This window comes from Diplotaxodon limnothrissa, linkage group LG19 (genome assembly GCF_057381915.1).
Source record: "Diplotaxodon limnothrissa isolate DT_005_m linkage group LG19, D_limnothrissa_male_GT1.1, whole genome shotgun sequence".
Classification (NCBI taxonomy): Eukaryota; Metazoa; Chordata; class Actinopteri; order Cichliformes; family Cichlidae; genus Diplotaxodon; species Diplotaxodon limnothrissa.
Window position 1 is genome coordinate 25335655 of NC_140614.1, and position 17967 is coordinate 25353621.

The following is a 17967-nucleotide window of genomic DNA, read 5'->3' on the forward strand; positions in this document are numbered from 1 at the left end:
GTGTTGTAGGAAAGAAGAAGAAATGCTTGTCTTCATCTATCTGTCTGTTCCACCCGGGCCAGCAACTCAAGTATGAACTGCAGCTGTCTAAATGGATACACAAAACGTATCCAAAGATCTCTCATCTCATGGGAGTTTGCTTACTGGCCTGACATTCAGCCCTACCTTTATTTTCCATTTCCAGAAACAGGTGTGGAAAGTCTTTCAAAAAGTGAACCAGAACAACAGGGAAAATGGAACAGCATAGTCTTGGGGTTTTTTGTTTTTTTTAAAAGAAGTGTAGGGTAAAAAACTGGAGAGAATGCAGAGAAAGTGACCCACACACTTCCATCTCTCTGACATGACACAATGGAGGATATGAGAGAGCGGAAGCAGACCTTTGCTGCCTGGGTTAAAAAAGCAGCGCAGGACCAATTGTCCCTGAGAATGACACAGAGCTCCAAAATACAGTCTTTTAGTTTGAACATTTTGTCCAAACTAAAAGCCTTGACGCGCTACAGAAATCTGGTGGTCTTATTCTCAAATGCCAACCTACAGTTAAACACAGAAGTGCAATATAAACATATGTTCTGCAATGCTTGGATAACTGGAGGGGAAGCTGAGGACAGGAGTTTGAGTGAAGCCTTAGTCATATATACTAAACTACACATAAAATACCTGAAAGAATATGCTATCAACCAGCTGGGCAATTAACTCTGATTTGTAGATACTAAAGTTACTGATTAAAAAATCCCCAGCACCTAATAAGCACTTTTAGATTATATTTTATTCATTTGTTTTTGGCGAGTTGTTTAAATGCCCCTCACCCCACCCCCACCGAGCTCATATTATGTCTTTCAATTAGTTTTAGTCAGCAGTGCAGAAGAAATACATCACATCAGTGCAGAGACCGGAGCTGTGTCCCACACTGTTTTCTGGTGACAGAAACAATATAGCCAAGACTTTATGTTTTTCAAAGTAGTGTAGTAAAAAATATGGCATTATGTTGTTAGAGCACAACAGAAATTTATAGCGCAGTTTACTGTATATAAGATTACTGCACACAGATTGGTATGAATAATAAAAAAGCCATGTTTACAGGGCGTATCTGTTCAGGGTTAGGCTGTGTCTTCTAATAGGAAATGTTTATCATGGTCTCTGTTGCTGTTGGCTCTAGAAGCGAAGTAATCATTGTTAATGGATCCCTTTGTTTCTGCCGCCTACAGAAAGGAAGCTCGTGACTTTTGCTTGACTAATATTCCACATGTGATGACCTGAGCTGTCCAATTTTCCTAATCAAAACTTGTCTGGGAATCATGTGCATGGGGTCTACAGGTTACACAGAAACCTCGTACTCTGAAATTTAATGTTGTTTTAATTATTGCTCCATTAGGCCTTACTCTTGTTTGGCTTTTGTTTCTACAGTGACGAACAAGAAACCATCCCATGTTTCAATCACAAAGGTGAAGCAGTTCCAAGGATCATCTGCCTTTGTAAAAAGGTCACAGTGGACAATTGACCAGCTACGGCAGGTCAACGGCATTGACCCCAACAAAGTATGTAATTTCCCTTCTCCTTTCCCAGTGAACACAAGTATTGCTAATTCAAAGCATGTTGCTATGTACTCCGTTCTCAATTTTCTTATAGTTACTTCTTGTTCCTTTTCCCTTACTACACACTCTCACTTCTTATTGGTGTCTCCCTTTCACTGCTGTTCCAAGGACTGTCCGGAGTTTGACCTGATGTTTGATACCGCTTTCGATCAGTGGGTTGCTGGTTCATCAGGGGAGAAGTGCACCTTTATCCAGATTCTCCACCACACCTGCCAGCGTTACAGCTCAGCACGGAAGCCAGAGTTTGTCAACTGTCAGTCCAAACTGCTAGGGGGTAAGACGAAAAAAAAAAAAACTTTTCAAAATCCACTGGCTCTACAGCGCCAGACTCGCTGCTATCATGCTGTGCTGTAAGCCAGTCTGAATCTAATTACGTATGATGACAAACAGCACCTGGTGTGTATGAAAATGCATGCTTATTCCTCGTACACAGCATCTGTTGGGCGCTCTGCTGACGTGAGGTCAAAGAGGATGTCCAACGAAATATATCAGTTGTGACTCAAAGCGTCTGGCACAGATCAGCTGGTTATACAGCACATATAAACACACACTAGAACACTAAATAATAATTTTTCCTATTTTAACACATTTTGCTGTGTGCCTGATGAGAATCATTGTTTTTGAATGATTTTTACCCTTTAAAATAACTCTGACACTGGTATTGAATCAGTGAGCAAACACTCAACTGAACACTAACCTCTGTTTTTTTTTTTTTGTTTGTTTTTTTTAAAAAAGTGTATTTCATGCCCAACTAACAAGCAAGGAGGTGCTGATCAAACGAGTCATTGCATAATCAGCTGCCAAATGTTTTCACCATACTTGGTAATTTCTCTGCCGTAAGAGGTTTGTTTACTGTAGGTGGGTTGTGGTGATGGTAACAATGCAGCATCCTGGGTGGCTTAATCAGATATTGATCTGTTTTTGCCTCCAAGTTTCATCTTTGAGAACTGCTCAGCCTATTGTATTATTCATAGAAATATTTATGAAAACGCATTCCCCAGCTGACCCATGTGTTGTGTCCTCCTGCACAACCCATAAAGAAATCTGCTACCGGAAATAGATATTTCTGAAAAACAGGACTTTTTGATTGTGAATCTTATGAAAAATCTATAAATAATAATGACTGAGAGTTCCTGTGATTTGTGGTATTCCTTATGTACGTCGCCTCATGATATGAAAGGGCCAGTTTTGTGAATTTGTAGGTTAAAAGTTAAAAAGTGTTATCGGACATATAGTAGAATGTAGGGACTAATGACTGAAATATAAATTATGTGTATAATGACACTGTAGTTAATTTCAGATTTGTATTGTTCCCATTTTTCTTACTGTGCGTGGGAGCCCATCATCTATTCATTGATGACAAACCTGCCAGTTCTTCTCAGCATTGTTATATTGCCATGACTTTCCTCCTACTCTGAAATATATGCTCATATTTAGCTCTCTTCAAATGAACTTGGGATGTACTTTGTATGTGTAGGTGGGAAGGTAGTGGTGTACCAAAGAGCATTAACCCAGGGTTCATAGAGTAGGATGCATTATGTACTGCAAATGTTGTATATCAAATACATGCCTGCGGTGTTTTAGAAAATTACAATGCACTGTAGCATTGATTTTACCATACAAAGTTTAATAAATCTGAGGAGTGTAGCTCTGATATAAATAGTATAGTATTCATGATATAAATACTTGTAATAAAGTTTTATTTCAAATACAGTTTTGTACATGCCAAACTGGTAGTTGTAAAAGAAGCTATTGACCATGAAGCAATCTGATATGTAACCATCATCTGTAGAGGAAGCTTTAGCGTGATGGATCAAAAACTTCACCATAACAGAATGAACAAAGAGGATACTGCCAGTCCTGTCCACTCCAGTTTAAGTCTCACACCAGTGCAAAACAAAAATCATGACGCTGCTCAGGTGTGGGACCATAACTGTGGGAGACTAACTACAGCAATACCTGAGATGGCAGAGTCCTATAAAGACAAAGGTAGAAATGTGAGGCAGATAATTCCAGTGTTGCTAGTAGTTAGTAGCAATCAAGCTCCAAAGCAGTGCATATGCAAATATATTGATTTGCATTCCTGCAGATGGTGTGATGTGCTGTCATTAAAGATGGCAAAGGTAAAGCATGATATTAATGCACAGTAAAAAGTGTTTTCTCATGCATACCCCAAATGTAAAAGGTAATGTCAGGTTGCATTTGAGCATTGTTTAACATCTTCTTGATGATGATTACATGACACTACAAAAGTTCATTGAAAGTAACAAACGGATGTAAATACTGCTTATCCATGCAGTGCCTTTTAACACAACCATCATTTCAAATGATGTTTAGTCTGATAATGATGTAGTGACGAATTAAAGTGATTGAAAGATTTCATATCATGATTCATTTACATTTGCATTTTTTTTATTTGTTATTTAGATCTTGAGCAACTTTGAACCTTAGCCTGTATGTATATTTATATTTTTGTTAGATGTTTTATATTCTTTTTTCGTTTCTTCCTATCTTTTTTAAAAGCCTTCTCTCAGAACATTACGGTTCAGATGCATGGGCATATGTTTTTGATCCTTGATGAGGCATGTAATCAGTGCAGAAATAAAAGCAGCCAGTGTGCTAATTGAGTTGTTATCAGTGCCGAGTTGGGCTGTTGCCCACATTGTTATACGATGTTGGACTCCAATTCCCACCTGTCTAACTGGCATGTATTCGTGAGTTGATTCTGAATTAATTTTGCTTCTCCTGTTTTTCCACTTAATGTTTAATGATTTCCCTTAATGAGAAATGATGGGTTAAGACTTTTCTAGAGAGACGCGAACACCTGGTGCCATTATGTGCAATTTCTAAGAATGTTTTCACCTCAAAAACCAAGCATATTTTCATGAGAATGAATGGAAATCTTTTGCAGTTAGCCTAATGCAGTTTCGGCGTCAGTGTTTCTTCAACATTTGCAGAGTTCAAACCTAATGCTTCCTCTAACATGACCTTTGCAACTCGAACAGTGTTAGGTATTCATGCATAAAAAGGTTCAGTGTCAGAGCTGTTGTGTTGCACAGGGTGAACATGCAAGTTCCATACAGAAGAGCTTTAGCCATTCATCTGAAACTGTTCACAGAGATGCATGAAACTGTCAGTGTTTCTTTGTCTTTTGTTTGCCCTGTGTCAGTATTTTATGACTGAGCCATGATTTACACAAACAGTTTTTCCTCGAAAAAACCAGACTGACAGTAATTTGAATTTTTACGCCTTAATTGTAGCCGGGGGCACTGAATTTTTCCAGCTTGGGCTGCTAATAATTATGAAGTACAAATGTTTGTGTGTCATTAGTTTAGGCAAATTTGTGTTAGTCTATAATTGTGACTTGGACAAACATCAGACCACATTTTATGGCTCATTAATGATCAGTGCTGAAAATATTTGTAATTCCAAAGTGTTTCCAAACCTTTTCGTTAAACTTTATTTCTTCAACACTAAATACATTTTATACAGGATTAATTGTGTGACCCATTTATACATAACCAAACTCTAACTGCATTAGTTTATTAAAAAAAGAACTGAACACTTGTGTGCTTAACACAATAATCCAGTCCCTCTCATCCAATTCCAACCTGCGTGTTTTAACAAAGCTGATCATGACTTTTGATATTCTCTTGTCACAGAAGGCCAAGATGTAGGTTCAGTCATTTTCCGTTGCAAGGTCTTTTTGAACAGAAGGAGGAAAGAATTTGTTTCACATCAAGGTCATCTGCTAAGACGAGGTAAGCGCTAAATTAAAAGTCCCGCCCCCTTATAGTTGAATAACTTGCTCCACCCAATTCTAGATATGACCTAGACCTCAGAAAAGATATCTTCTATTAATCAGTGATGAGTTCCACTTATCACCAGGCTTGAGGAACTACAGTATCTTGTCTTCCTCCCATCACTTCCAACCGGTCATGGCTGATGGCTGCTCAGGAAGGAGCAGGAGGTTTCATGAAGTGGGGAGTTTTTCCTTCCCACCATTGCCAAGTGATTGATCAAAAGGGGGTCGTTACCTTACCATATAAAGGCTCCTGTTGGTCTCCTTGGTCTCATGTCGACACAATAGGAGTGTGTTTTCATTTTCTTGCTAATAACTGAACAAATGGGCACAAATTGAAGTAAAAGCCAGCAACGCAGTCTCTTAGTAAGGTGCTGCACCACTAGATGAGTAAAGTGATTCAGCATGTTTTTACAAGTCTTACAATTCTGTCCAATTTTTTTGTAATGGTGGAGATACAATTTAAGGCTTGTGGTTTTAATTTACCATATGTACAGTGTAAGTATTGATTAATGTGATAGAAAACATTTTCATGCTCATTAAACCGCACAGTTTTACATTTAAAAACACAAAAAAACACACCCAGTCAGGAAAGAGATGTGTTGATTTGCAAAAACTATTCCCTCCTAGGGGAGGGTTATTGGAAGTTGGGCCTAACCACGCCAGCAAATTGCTTCTTAAAGCACAGCAGTGCTACTAAATTAACTCAAGAGTCAAGGATTCAGTTTTTTCTGTAATTTATCATCCCTCTGCTGTAGTTACACTTTGAAATCTGACCACAATAAACTGTTCATTCAGACAGGAATGAGCAAACTTGTAACTCGTACTTGCTATTTTTTTCCCTGAAAGCCGTACAGAGAGCCATGTTTTATACATTTCAAGTGAGTACAAAGACATTGCTTTCAGTGGCATGTGTCCCTGTATGGAGATGTACATTGCTGGAAGGGATTTTGAGTTTATATCCAAAGGTTATATGAGTTATGTTCGCTGTCCTTGGCCCCTCTAACAAACTGTGTACATGGTCACTAATGAAATCTGTGCAGAGGTGCAGTATGTGTATTTAAAAAATCATTACAAAATGTTGGCTTTTTTAAATTTGTTTGAAATTGTTTTTCTTTGAAACAGGGCTCACTGATGAGGTGATATACTTGAACAGCATATAGAAAACATGAGCTTTTGGAAGTTGAACAAAATATTAACATTTTTTATGAAAAAAGAAAGCAGACCCCCTGGCCTCAGCCCCTTTACCAGAAAACGCCTTGCAGGTGTTATTGCCTGCAAGGTGTTTTCTGGTAAAGGGGTTCTTTAACTTTCAATTGATAAAACTTTGATAGTGCTGATAATGAAATGTTTGAAGCGTTCCTTGCATACACTGCCCACAACATTGCAGTCTGAGCATTTGTGTAAGCCATTCTATAACACATTTCATCTTTTCATAGTCTTAATGATGTATTAATAACTCACTGCCATAATTTGATTCAGTGAAGTAATCCCAAACCCTGATACTTGAGTTGGTATGAGGTTCTGCTGAAAAGTTGTCTTTGGTCAGCTCCAAGCTGTGACCAGTATATTTAAATTAAAGGTCCTTGCCTGCACTTGTAATTTTATTCAGACTTTCGTTTTAGACTACAAAGACTTTTCCCTTGCAGATCTCGTAATGAAATTTGGGAGTTCTTTAGAGACAAGTAGTCTGTTTTTTGGCATACACAGCCCCTTTTTGCCTTAGAGATTCCTTTAGATCACAGTATGATGACACCAGTCACGTTGGTAGCAAAGATAACAGCACACTCTGGATGTCAAAGGTTGAAATAAGACATGTTCCCTAGGTTGGTCCCTATTGAGATACTAATCTTTTGCCCTTAATCTTAAAACCCTTGGATTGAAGGATTTGGTTGTGATAAATGGCAGTGGTTTCGTCAATTTTCCCGTTTGTTTGTTTTTTGTAATCACTTAAATGATAAAAATGTAAAATCTCAGATTACAGTGTTTTGTTGGAGAATGTCAGAAAAGCCAACAGTTTTCATATGATGTATTTCTTTTCTTCAAGAGTGTAAATAACAATCTGGGGTTCAAAGGTAGCACAATGACAAAGTGCTTCTTCCCTAATTGTTTCCTCAGTATAGTCTCCACTCCTGTGAAGCATATTACAAATTAGCATTTAAGCTTAGTAAAGACTGTAATCATGGAAATTATGGCTGGTAATGCATTGTGTGATGCTAACATTAATCTGCTGATTAATGCTGCTGCGAGTAGGCAGTTCATGAATACCTAGTAGCTGTTTTTCTGTCAGTGCTGGCGCAGCTCTGTGTTACATTTAGGATTTAGTACTTTGCTGAAGACTTTTTAAACAGCTTAACTGTGACTAACCTAAAGGCCAACTGTTCAAAGGTCTGTCCTTTGCCTTCATGAAAACAAGTTGTGGCATCATTCAGGGTTCACGTCCCAGAATTAATGCACACATCTGTAGGATGCATACATACTGGTAATAAGATCATTTTTTAAACTCATGGACTTGAAAATTAGGAGAACGTAATTGAGTTTACGTAGGTTGAAATAAATATTGTGTGACTCTAAACAACTTAAGGTTCTGAATTCTGGAGAATAAATAAAAAGCAGAAAATTTTGGAACTTGAAATAAAGTGATGTTATTTGATATGCAGGGTATCCAGTATGTATTTTATTGTAAGTAAGTGCTGCCTGAGGTGGGTGGGAAGTCGGGTACAGATACTTAAAGGAGCTGGAGGGAGTGAGTATGCTTGATTAAATGGAGATTTGGGGGTGAAAATTTAATAGAAGAAAGTAATTTGACCATGGGGAAAAGGTGCAGGATGAATGTGTGGAACAGTGATTGGATTAAAAAAGAAACTGGATAACTGGCTATAGAGAAATAATAAGTGTACATCTGGAGCCAAGGGGATGTGCCCTTCTTGTTTGAACCTCAGCTATATTTTCATTATGTTGCGGTGGGTAATGTCAAGATTTGCATTAATTAAACTGCAGCGGGGGGTTGGTTATCTTGGAGTAGGAGCAGCATAGCTGTGCCTTTAGGCTCCTAGGAAGTCTGTTTTATGATTTTAATCCATCATTTTGTACATCATTCTTTTGTGTCTAAATCATTTGGTATGAGGGCTTTACCTGCCATGCTCATTTTCTACACAACAAATGTAACCTTTGGGGAAAACATTGACAGGTATTAAGACATTGTTTGACTGATCCACATATAGAAGAATGTAAAGTATTTAATTTTTGGAGCATTTTTCTATTTCTTGGAAGCTTTACTTACTCTGTTTAAAGCTTCTTTTGGCCTTTATAATGTATTTAGCTCTTTGATTTAGTTCTCTCCACTGGTACACACACAGACACACAGACACACACACACACACACACACACACACACACACACACACACACACACACACACACACACACACACACACATCCGCAATACTCTTTTTAATCCAAAAAAATAAATTGAAAGGTGTCCTTTTATCACAAAAACATTAAAATTGTTAATACATTCAGTTTAAGATAAACTATTATCAGAAAATTGCAGTTACAATAGAAAAATGCATTTTATACTCATAGCATCCTTCACACACATCCTTGTTTACCTTGTTTTACCTTTTTGCTTTAATTTTTAAAAACAGGAGTATAGGATAATATTGGTATCGGAGTTAGTTTTTTGTATTATCAAAATGGTTGTATTTGTATTTTTTAGTTGTTCTCATTTTTTTCTCAGTCTAATTCCAGGTACTTTCTACAAAGGGTTTGCTCATTTCAGTTTGAAGATGTTTCACCTTAGTTTAGTTTCAGTGCTACTTTGAATGTTTTGTGGTATTTTTAGATTTGGGCAAATTTAAGAAGTTTAGAATGAATGCTGTATTACAATACAAATGTAAAACATTTTGAAGATTCAGTCATGAACATCCCTAATGCCAAGGATCTTCTTCAAGCAGGTGTGATGCAAACATGACCAAATTAACAGAGTAAAACTGAAGGTATTTGCTGTTTTTATTCTTATTTTAATGTTGTGAGTACACAGTATTGTTTAAGTTTTTGTTAATCTGCTTTTTACTTTTCTTTGAATTAGTGAAAATTTTTTTTCACATATTACTTTGTTTTGGTAATTGTGATTAACACAATAGAAAAATGCAAAGAAGCTCTATGCAAGATGAAAATGGGCTATTCTGTACTTCAGAGTCAAAATGCTGGTGATAGAGGTGAAACTGAGCATTAAGCATTGGCTGTACTTACCAACATCCTTGACAGTACATTTTATATTTGCATGAATAACACCAGCCTCATTCATAATATCTCATTGGAGCTGTTATGCGCACGCTAATGCGTAACAAATGACTGCAAAACATTCTCTCCCCTAAATCACCCGCACACACATTATACCCTACAGCTTTATTCTAACAGACTGACAGCCTGAAATATTAAAAGCACTCCAGCATGGATCTTTTGTGTCCAATCTTATCAATCCCATGTATTGTAATAGTAAATGTGACTTGGCTGTCAGCATCTTGTGAAGTGTATCTGACATGCTCTTGTTGATAACTATCAGGTTATTTTCTTTGCCTCACAGCAGCGCAGGCTGTAATCTGCTGCTTACAGACAAAGTGGAAAAGGAAGGGTTGACTTTGAATTATCCCACCACCCCACACCCCACTTCCTTGTTATGTTTGCCTTTGCTTGTAGTTTTTATTTTTCTAGAATATTTTGCCAGCAAACAGCTTGCCTTTTTTAGCCTCCATTGTTTGAGAAACCCTGGCTGATCATGTTGATTTCTGTGAGTAAAATAACCAAATGCCTTTGACATTGTCGAGACAGGCGCGTCATGGGTTTAGCAGATTCAGCGCTGTCACAGATTGACAAATCTTTACAAAAAGCTCCTCTTTAAGATTTACTAGTGCGACATCAGTGTCATAATAGGAGATACTTTAAACTTCAGCTTGAATTAAAACCCATATAAGTTATCTTTTTTGATAACAGTGGCTGATCAGCTTCCACTTCAAGTGCAGACACTAGGCTCAGAGCAGCACAACGATGGCACCACATAACATAATCTACTCCTACACATTTCATTTGGCTTCTGATACTGCACCTCCTATCAAAAACCCTCCAGAATATCTCCACCCTGTCTTTTATCTGAGTACTTTCTACAGCCTGTGTTGCAGCCTGCAACACATCTCTGGGAACAGAGGAAAAAAAGGGACGTGATATTGGTGGGGAGACAAATAAATAGATATATTTATTGAGTCTGCATGGTGTTGGGTGGTTGCGAGTGTTGGGGTTATATTGAGGATGAAGGGAGTATTAGTCCCAGGGCTTCCCTGGAGGAGGAGAGGATTAAGAAGAATCTGTCTGAAGGTGAAAAGGTCTCATCCTTTCTAGTGAAGAGAATATATTTCCTAGGAGAAAGTATATTTTCAGCAAAGTTTTTTTTTAACTTAAAAAAAAAAAAGGAAATCAAATGGGGAGTGCATGATAATGACAAAGTGTAGAAATGCACTCTGGCAGTGGACAGAATTTAAAATGTAGACATTATACTAAATAGAAAAAGAAGAGGTATGCGGCTCTTTTCTTCCAAGGTCCAGATGTGTTTGCCACATTGACTGTGCTTCATTTACTGTAATTTAAAGAAAATTGAAGGGAAAACTTGTGTGTGTTTCCATTTCATTTAGTGTGCACACGAATGGGTGTAAACATCTATACTCACATCCATCTGTGTGCTGCAGTACTGATACATCTCTACATAAATTGCTTTGACTGTCAAGTTAACTTCTTTTGAAGGAGCACCAGCTGGCCTCACTGTCTGCTTTTGGGCTCTCATATAATCACTGAAGTAGGTGACTACCTGCCTTGATGCCAGAGGATGTACACTACCTATATTGCACTTTCCTGTGAAAAAGATAGAATCAGGCTTATCAGAGCCTAATTACATTCAGTACTTCCAAGCTTTACTCTGTGCTGTTGGCTCAACCTGATTATATGCATATTTTTTAATATTATATATTATCATTTTATATCTGTTTTTAATTAAGTTCACTCACCTGACCTTTTTGATGGTTGCTAACAGATCAATGCCCAAAAAAGACAGAATGATCCAAAGTTGTGTTATATGTTATGCTACAGTAAAGCTGCCTTTATTGTCGTTTCCTATTTTCTTATTGTTCAATGATGTTTGGTAGTGGACTGTCTCACCACAGAGTGGAAAGTTCCATTTTAACTCCAGGAGAATTGGGACAAAGCAGTATGAGGTGAAAATGTTAAAAAAAAAAGTGCAGACATTTCCCTTAAATTACATCAGTATAAAATGACAAATTATATAGCAGTGCAACTGTTCCACAAAAAGAAAACAGCAGGAAGATTGCTGTTCCCAGTCTAGTTGTTATAGTAGTGCATAATGGCAGCACTCCCAATGTGTGGTAGATTAATGTCTTGTCAGAGGAAACATCCGCAGGGCTGCCACAGCTATCTGAAGATGTGCTCTGTGTCTTATATCCACTACGGGTCTCCGGGGTAGCCCATGCCGCCGAGCACATATCTGTTCGTTATTATATTGTAGTTTAGGGGGGAAAAAAAGGCAGCGCAATCACAAAGCTGTCCACGAAAGTTTCAAATTGAAGAAAAGTAGTGCTGAATGTCCCCAAGAATAACCCGCTTTCCTGAAGGAAACATTACATTCGGAGTTACTTGTGTTGCAGTTGCATTCTTTCAAGTTGGGGAAAGGTTAATTTCCCTTGATCCTACCTTGAAGTAAATCAGCTTTGAAGAAAATTCATTAGGCACCTTCCCACACTGCACCTGTTTGAAGCCATTTTGTTTTTCATGGTTTTGTCTTCCACAATTAACACTGAGGCTTAGGGTCACTGATTGCACAGCCCTGAGCTGATGTCGCCAGTTCTTTCATGACAGCTAATCTGTTTACATTATTTTTTCTTCTCTTTTCCCCTTGTCTTTTCACTCCTTTTTTGTTGTTGTTGCATTTGCTTGTCTTTTTCCTCCCTTGCCTACGTCTTGGCTTGCTTCTTCTCTCCTACCCTTATCTGCAGGTAACAGTATACTACACTCAGCTGCAGACAGTGTGACGAGTGCTGTACAGAAGGCCAGCCAGGCTCTGAACGAGCGTGGTGAGCGATTAGGCCGGGCTGAGGAGAGGACTGCAGACATGATGAACAGTGCTGAACAGTTTGCTGTCACTGCACACAAGGTGAGTCCATTTGTTACTAAGATGCATTACAATATGTAACCGCAAGGTGGGATTACTATTTTAATGTAGTACGCTGGAATTCTGACTTTGAGATGTTGCAGAATTACCAGTCATTATTGATGAAGATGAAACCTTTTCCAAAACCTGAGCATGTCTGCTCTGTGAAGATAATCATTTTTTCCCCCCTTCACTGACTCCATTTCATAGTTCTCTATAGGGTGTTCCCTCACTCTGCCTCAATCCCACATCTCTTCGTCGTCAGGAAAACTAATTGCATGCTGTTTAATGAGGCTATTAGTGCATGATCTTTTATTTTTATTACTTCAAAACAAGAGCAAATATTGTATTGCTTTGTAACGAGCACACCTGATTGTGATCATCATATATCTAACAACATCGTAAATCAGACGCCTCGGGTTTGCAGCTTGCTGTTCAACAACACCATTCACTGACAGGCATATGATTTCTGGCCATAGTGGGATATCATTGACTTTAATAGTAAAGCCATCTGCTACCTTTTGAAGTTGAATGATGCATTGCGCCTTGTAAGCCACGGTGAGATAATTGAAAGACATTTGAAGAGTATTGCATGGCCCTCTCACAGCTAAAAGACGTGTTTCCCTGCTGTGAGAAATTACAAAAACTGTAATAACCACAGGGGAAAAGCAGGGAAATAGCTTTGGTGGTTTTAGAGCATGACTGCACAACCCCCACGAAGAATTTTTCATTTTTGTTTCCCATTTCACTTGATGCCATGAGCATCGAGTAAAATGTGTTATGAAATATGTTTGAAATATGACATGTTTCAAACTTGTCATTTGTCTTGCACGTTATCAAGATTCATGCCGTTCCCTGCCTGAAATCCTCAGTTGAAAGCGCTTTGGTAACCTTAGAGACGGATAAAAAGTCTTGTCTTATTCTGTTTGAGGATGACTTTGAGAATGGATTGGCTGGCTGGAATGTGAAGGATTTGGGTTTTTTCTTCCTACATTTTAACATTAAGCATCTGTACTGCTGCGAGTAGGTCACCTTGACTCTTCGTCTGAGTCCACTTCTGCAATCCCTTGTTGACAGCTACATAGCTGCACTCTTCAGCTTTAATCCGAACCCCTCATTTTTGTGTGCTACTTTACTGCCCCCACTTGATGGATGTGTAGAATTCTCCTCATTATTTAGCACCAACCTGTAGTCTTTCTGTGTGTGCGTCTTCCACACTTTTCTTGCATTCTCTCACTTTATTGTCTTTCAACCCTACCCAAATGTTTCTACAGCTTGCCATGAAGCACAAGTGTTAGACCACTGCCAAAACCAACTGGGCTAAGGGAGGGTCAGCAATCGCCAGTTGCTGTACAGGAGAAGGATTCCAGATTTTATTCTTTGTAAAAGTTTCAATATGATTAAAATTTGTTAACAATGTTAACATTTTAATGTTTTGGGTTACTGTACTCCGGTGCTTCTCGTTCCTAAAGACGGATCGTGCAGGGGACCGAAGAGAGGTAAACAAAACTGCTTGACACTGTCAACTGAATGTTTCATGCTTCTGTTTGCCAAAAAAAAGTTACAAGCCACAGCTATGACTCTACTTGATAATGACAGTCACTCAAGACACTTCCTCTTTTCGTTCGCTCACACACAAATGAGAGCGTACACGTGTTGCCAAATCATCATCGGCAATTACTCCCTCCTAAGGAACAGCTTGGCTCCCATTTATACTGGTTATTTATGAGAGCTGCGGTAATTATGAAGTCTTAATTTATGAGTGAGGGCGCCCTCTGATTGCTCGGCTTTGGATTGGCTGCCAGTATATAACATATAAATAAGACACATATGTAAAAATAGCCTAGATTTGATGCCTAAGTTGTATTTTAATAGATATTTGTGGGAGTGGGAAGTCGAATGAAAGGGATGATCACATTTCTGTTTGACATTTAATGTTTCCTTTTCTGCTCTGATTTCTGGACATTAAACTCGGACCATAATTTCAAAATCTATCAAAACAGTATTAGTTAAAAAAAAGTTTAAGATATGATTTCATAAACTGCTGATGAGACTGAGTGATGAGTGGTTTGGGTGACAAGATATAAAAATGTTGAAATATTTTTCCCTCTTGTTATGTGTCCGTCATTGAAAAACAACCTAAACTACATGGAATAGATTTTGGGAAGTGTACTTGAAGATTTCATTTAAAGAATAAGCTTTTAAAGTATATGAATTACTCTGTCTAATACTTTATGTTAACAGGGGTAATTCAGTAAGCCAGCTTCTGCACTGTAAAAAGCAACATGTAATTCTTCTTCTACTATTATCTTGGTGTCTGTAGAGCTAATTTGTCCCTGAACATGGGGATGCTTTGAAACTGATCCTGGCTGTATTTCAACTCTAAACTCTTCAGTAGTCATACACAGCAAAATCTCCAGTGTTAAATTAACACTGGAGAGTGTCTATATGGGTCCACACCTCTGAGTGTTAAATACAACACTGTTGAGTGTTAAATTAACACTTTTGACAGTGTTATATGTTTAAAAGTAACCTAGTCAGTTTTGAAGATTAACAATGGCTAACACTGAGCAGTGCTTAATTTTCTAACACTGGAAAATAACTCAAAATGTTAGAAATATTCCAGTGTTAGAAAATCAGCACTGCTCAGTGTTAGTCTTTGTTAATCTTCAAAACTGACTAGGTTACTTTTAAGCATATAACACTGTCAAAAGTGTTAATTTAACACTCAACAGTGTTGTATTTAACACTCAGAGGTGTGGACCCATATAGACACTCTCCAGTGTTAATTTAACACTGGAGATTTTGCTGTGTACCTTGTGCTTATTGTGTAACTTGGGTTGGTCATTATAATATGTATGCTGATAAAGGAGAAAATGTCTTCAATAACAGCAGTGGCGTGTGGTAGTTTTCTTCTTTTAGTTTTTTCTTTTTCGTTTGTTTCTTTTTTTGTTGTTGTTGTTCAATCCGCTCACTGTTCGTAACGTTGGCTTCTTTGATGGCAGGACACCGCCCTCACGCTTGAGATGTATTTGATTCTTTTATATTTTCAGTTTTGTAATTCATGATGTTACAATGCACTGACGAACCTTATCTTGCAGAACACAGAGTTCACTAATGAAATGTGTGCACTTGTGTGCTTTTATTCCTCTAACACTTTTGATGTTACTTGTTTTAATAAAAAAAATAGATATAAAGACAAATTTATATTATTCTGTGTCCTTTTTATAGCCAACTCGAGCAGTTCAGTCAAACAGTGGAATCAAAGTCCATGATTTTATGGACTGCTGTTTACCGTTTTGGATTTAGCTCACATTGTTGTTTCCGGCTTATAAACAGAACACTGCTACAAAGTTTAGTGTCTCAGAGGTCTTTATGCCATTTTCGCTGATGTTCACAGTTCCACCTCATCTTTCATCATCTATAATACTGTAAGATATGAAATAAAGTCCACTCCACAATCACAGTAAAATGCTTCCTTTTTTCCTTTTGTGGCCTCTTTTTATGTCTCTCACCTCAGTCTGCTGAGGTTAAACTCCAAACCCTATAAGCACATTGCAAGCACTGAAGAAAAAAAAAATGCATATTTTTATATTGTCTTTGCATTATATTTACTTAAATATAGACTTTAAGTCAAACTATTGCATTCTGTAACAACCCACCTCTTTGGAAACAGAGTTGTGTGGTTGTTTTGCTACACGTTCCCAATTAGGTAGCTTCCTTTGAAGGTGACTGAAGAAGATGTTTGTAGCTTTTATTACAACTGAATGAAATAATCTGTATTACAAGTCATGAGGAGGTATTTTAAAATTTTAAACAAATGCAGTGATGCTCCAAAAGTTTAAAATAATTGATTGGAGGTGAAGACGATGCTTCCGTGAGTAGGGAAACTTTTGGCATTCATTGGTGTTTGCCGTCACTTTAAAACTAATAAATATAATTTTTACATTTGATTCATTTCTCTTGTTTCAGTTGCAAAGGGTAAGTTGACCATAATGGCAGAAAGTCTAGACAGTCTAAGGCTGATAGAACTAATCTTTAAAATTCACTGACCCCAGTCTGGAACATGGGGTCAGAAAAATGTGATGGAAATAAATGCACCGCACTAATAAATACATCAGAGGATGTATTTAGACATTTTTCACTGCAGCCATTTTAACATAAAACAGTTGACATGGGTCTAATCAAGTGGTTTTCAAGCAAACTGCTAATAGTAAGTTTTTATAATTCTTATTTTAGAATTCTTAAGCATTACTGATGTTCTGTTTGGACTCTAAGGTCCCCCTATTGGAACTGCTAAGCATATTTTAATGACCTTTAAAAAATAAGTACATATATATATTTTTCTTTGGGTGGCAGTTTGGGAATAAGTTTTGAGTTTTGGGAGGACATTTCCAGGATAAAACCATGAGGGAGATGAGAACTTCAGAAAGAAACATTCAGCTAAACAGGTGGAGGTGGTTCTCCGAAAAGGAAGAAAGGAATTACACTAGGCAGGTGGTGATGATGGATGTAAGGTAGAACTGTAAGGGGGTGGATGTGGAATGGAAAGGGGAGAAAACAGGTGAACATGTGGGTAGAGAACAAATTAAAGGTACAGAAGCGATAGAGGTGGTGTGGAAAAAAATTTGGTGGGAGTAGAGGAAAGGATAGATAGATAGATAGATATATGCACAGCAGAAGGACAGATGACAGTTAGTGACAGAACAAATACCTGATCTATAGCTTTAGAGAGAGCAGTAAGTGTAAGACTCACTGAAATCTGTGCACAGGACTATTACTCACTCTGACAGCACTGTGCATCAGCCCAGATTTTTGTCTTGAAACCCACCATCTCTCCTCTCTCTCCCTCTGAGCTCTAGAAACAGTGAAGTTCTTGGAATTGTCTACTGTTTTAGCTAAGATTACAACCCGGTTCATTTGAATACTGTTTTGGATTCCATACTAATTGACAAAACATTAGGACCCTGTTACTTTTTCCACATGTTGTTTTTATATGTTGAAGTTTTATATCTACAAAATTGGCATTATGCTCTTTGAAAAAGATTTTTTTTTTTTTAGTTCTTTTTACCTCTTTGTCAAATCCAGGAAAAAAAATCAAATACTTAGAAATTGTGAAGACATTTTACGTTTGATTAATACACCAAGCACAGCTGAATTTCCTCTGTACACCACTAGATGGTGTGCCAGCCTTGTTGAAAAACATCAACTCTTATTGGTTAGCATTGGAAGGGGATCAGGTGGTGAGATGGAAGAAATGACTGAGACGTGTTCAGTATCTGTAAATGCTGGTTACTGACAAATCAGAGCAAATCACTAACCTGAAGATGGGTCGTGATTCATTTCCAGTAACAGATACA

General features: G+C 37.7%; 1 protein-coding gene across 2 annotated transcripts in view; it reads left to right on the forward strand.

The window, feature by feature from the left end:
* The window catches only part of stxbp6 (syntaxin binding protein 6 (amisyn)), a 72934-nt gene extending 57931 nt beyond the window's left edge, over nt 1–15003 (forward strand). Inside the window, exons 3-7 of one of the 2 annotated variants that reach the window (XM_085343110.1) lie at nt 1405–1535; nt 1701–1866; nt 5255–5353; nt 12453–12610; nt 13882–15003. In XM_085343110.1, coding sequence (XP_085199236.1) covers nt 1405–1535; nt 1701–1866; nt 5255–5353; nt 12453–12610; nt 13882–13905 — 578 coding nt within the window. In that variant the 3' untranslated portion in view covers nt 13906–15003. The remainder of the gene's footprint in view (nt 1–1404; nt 1536–1700; nt 1867–5254; nt 5354–12452; nt 12611–13881) is intronic. The other variant, XM_085343109.1, reaches the window with a different exon arrangement.
* The last annotated feature ends 2964 nt before the right edge of the window (nt 15004–17967 follow it).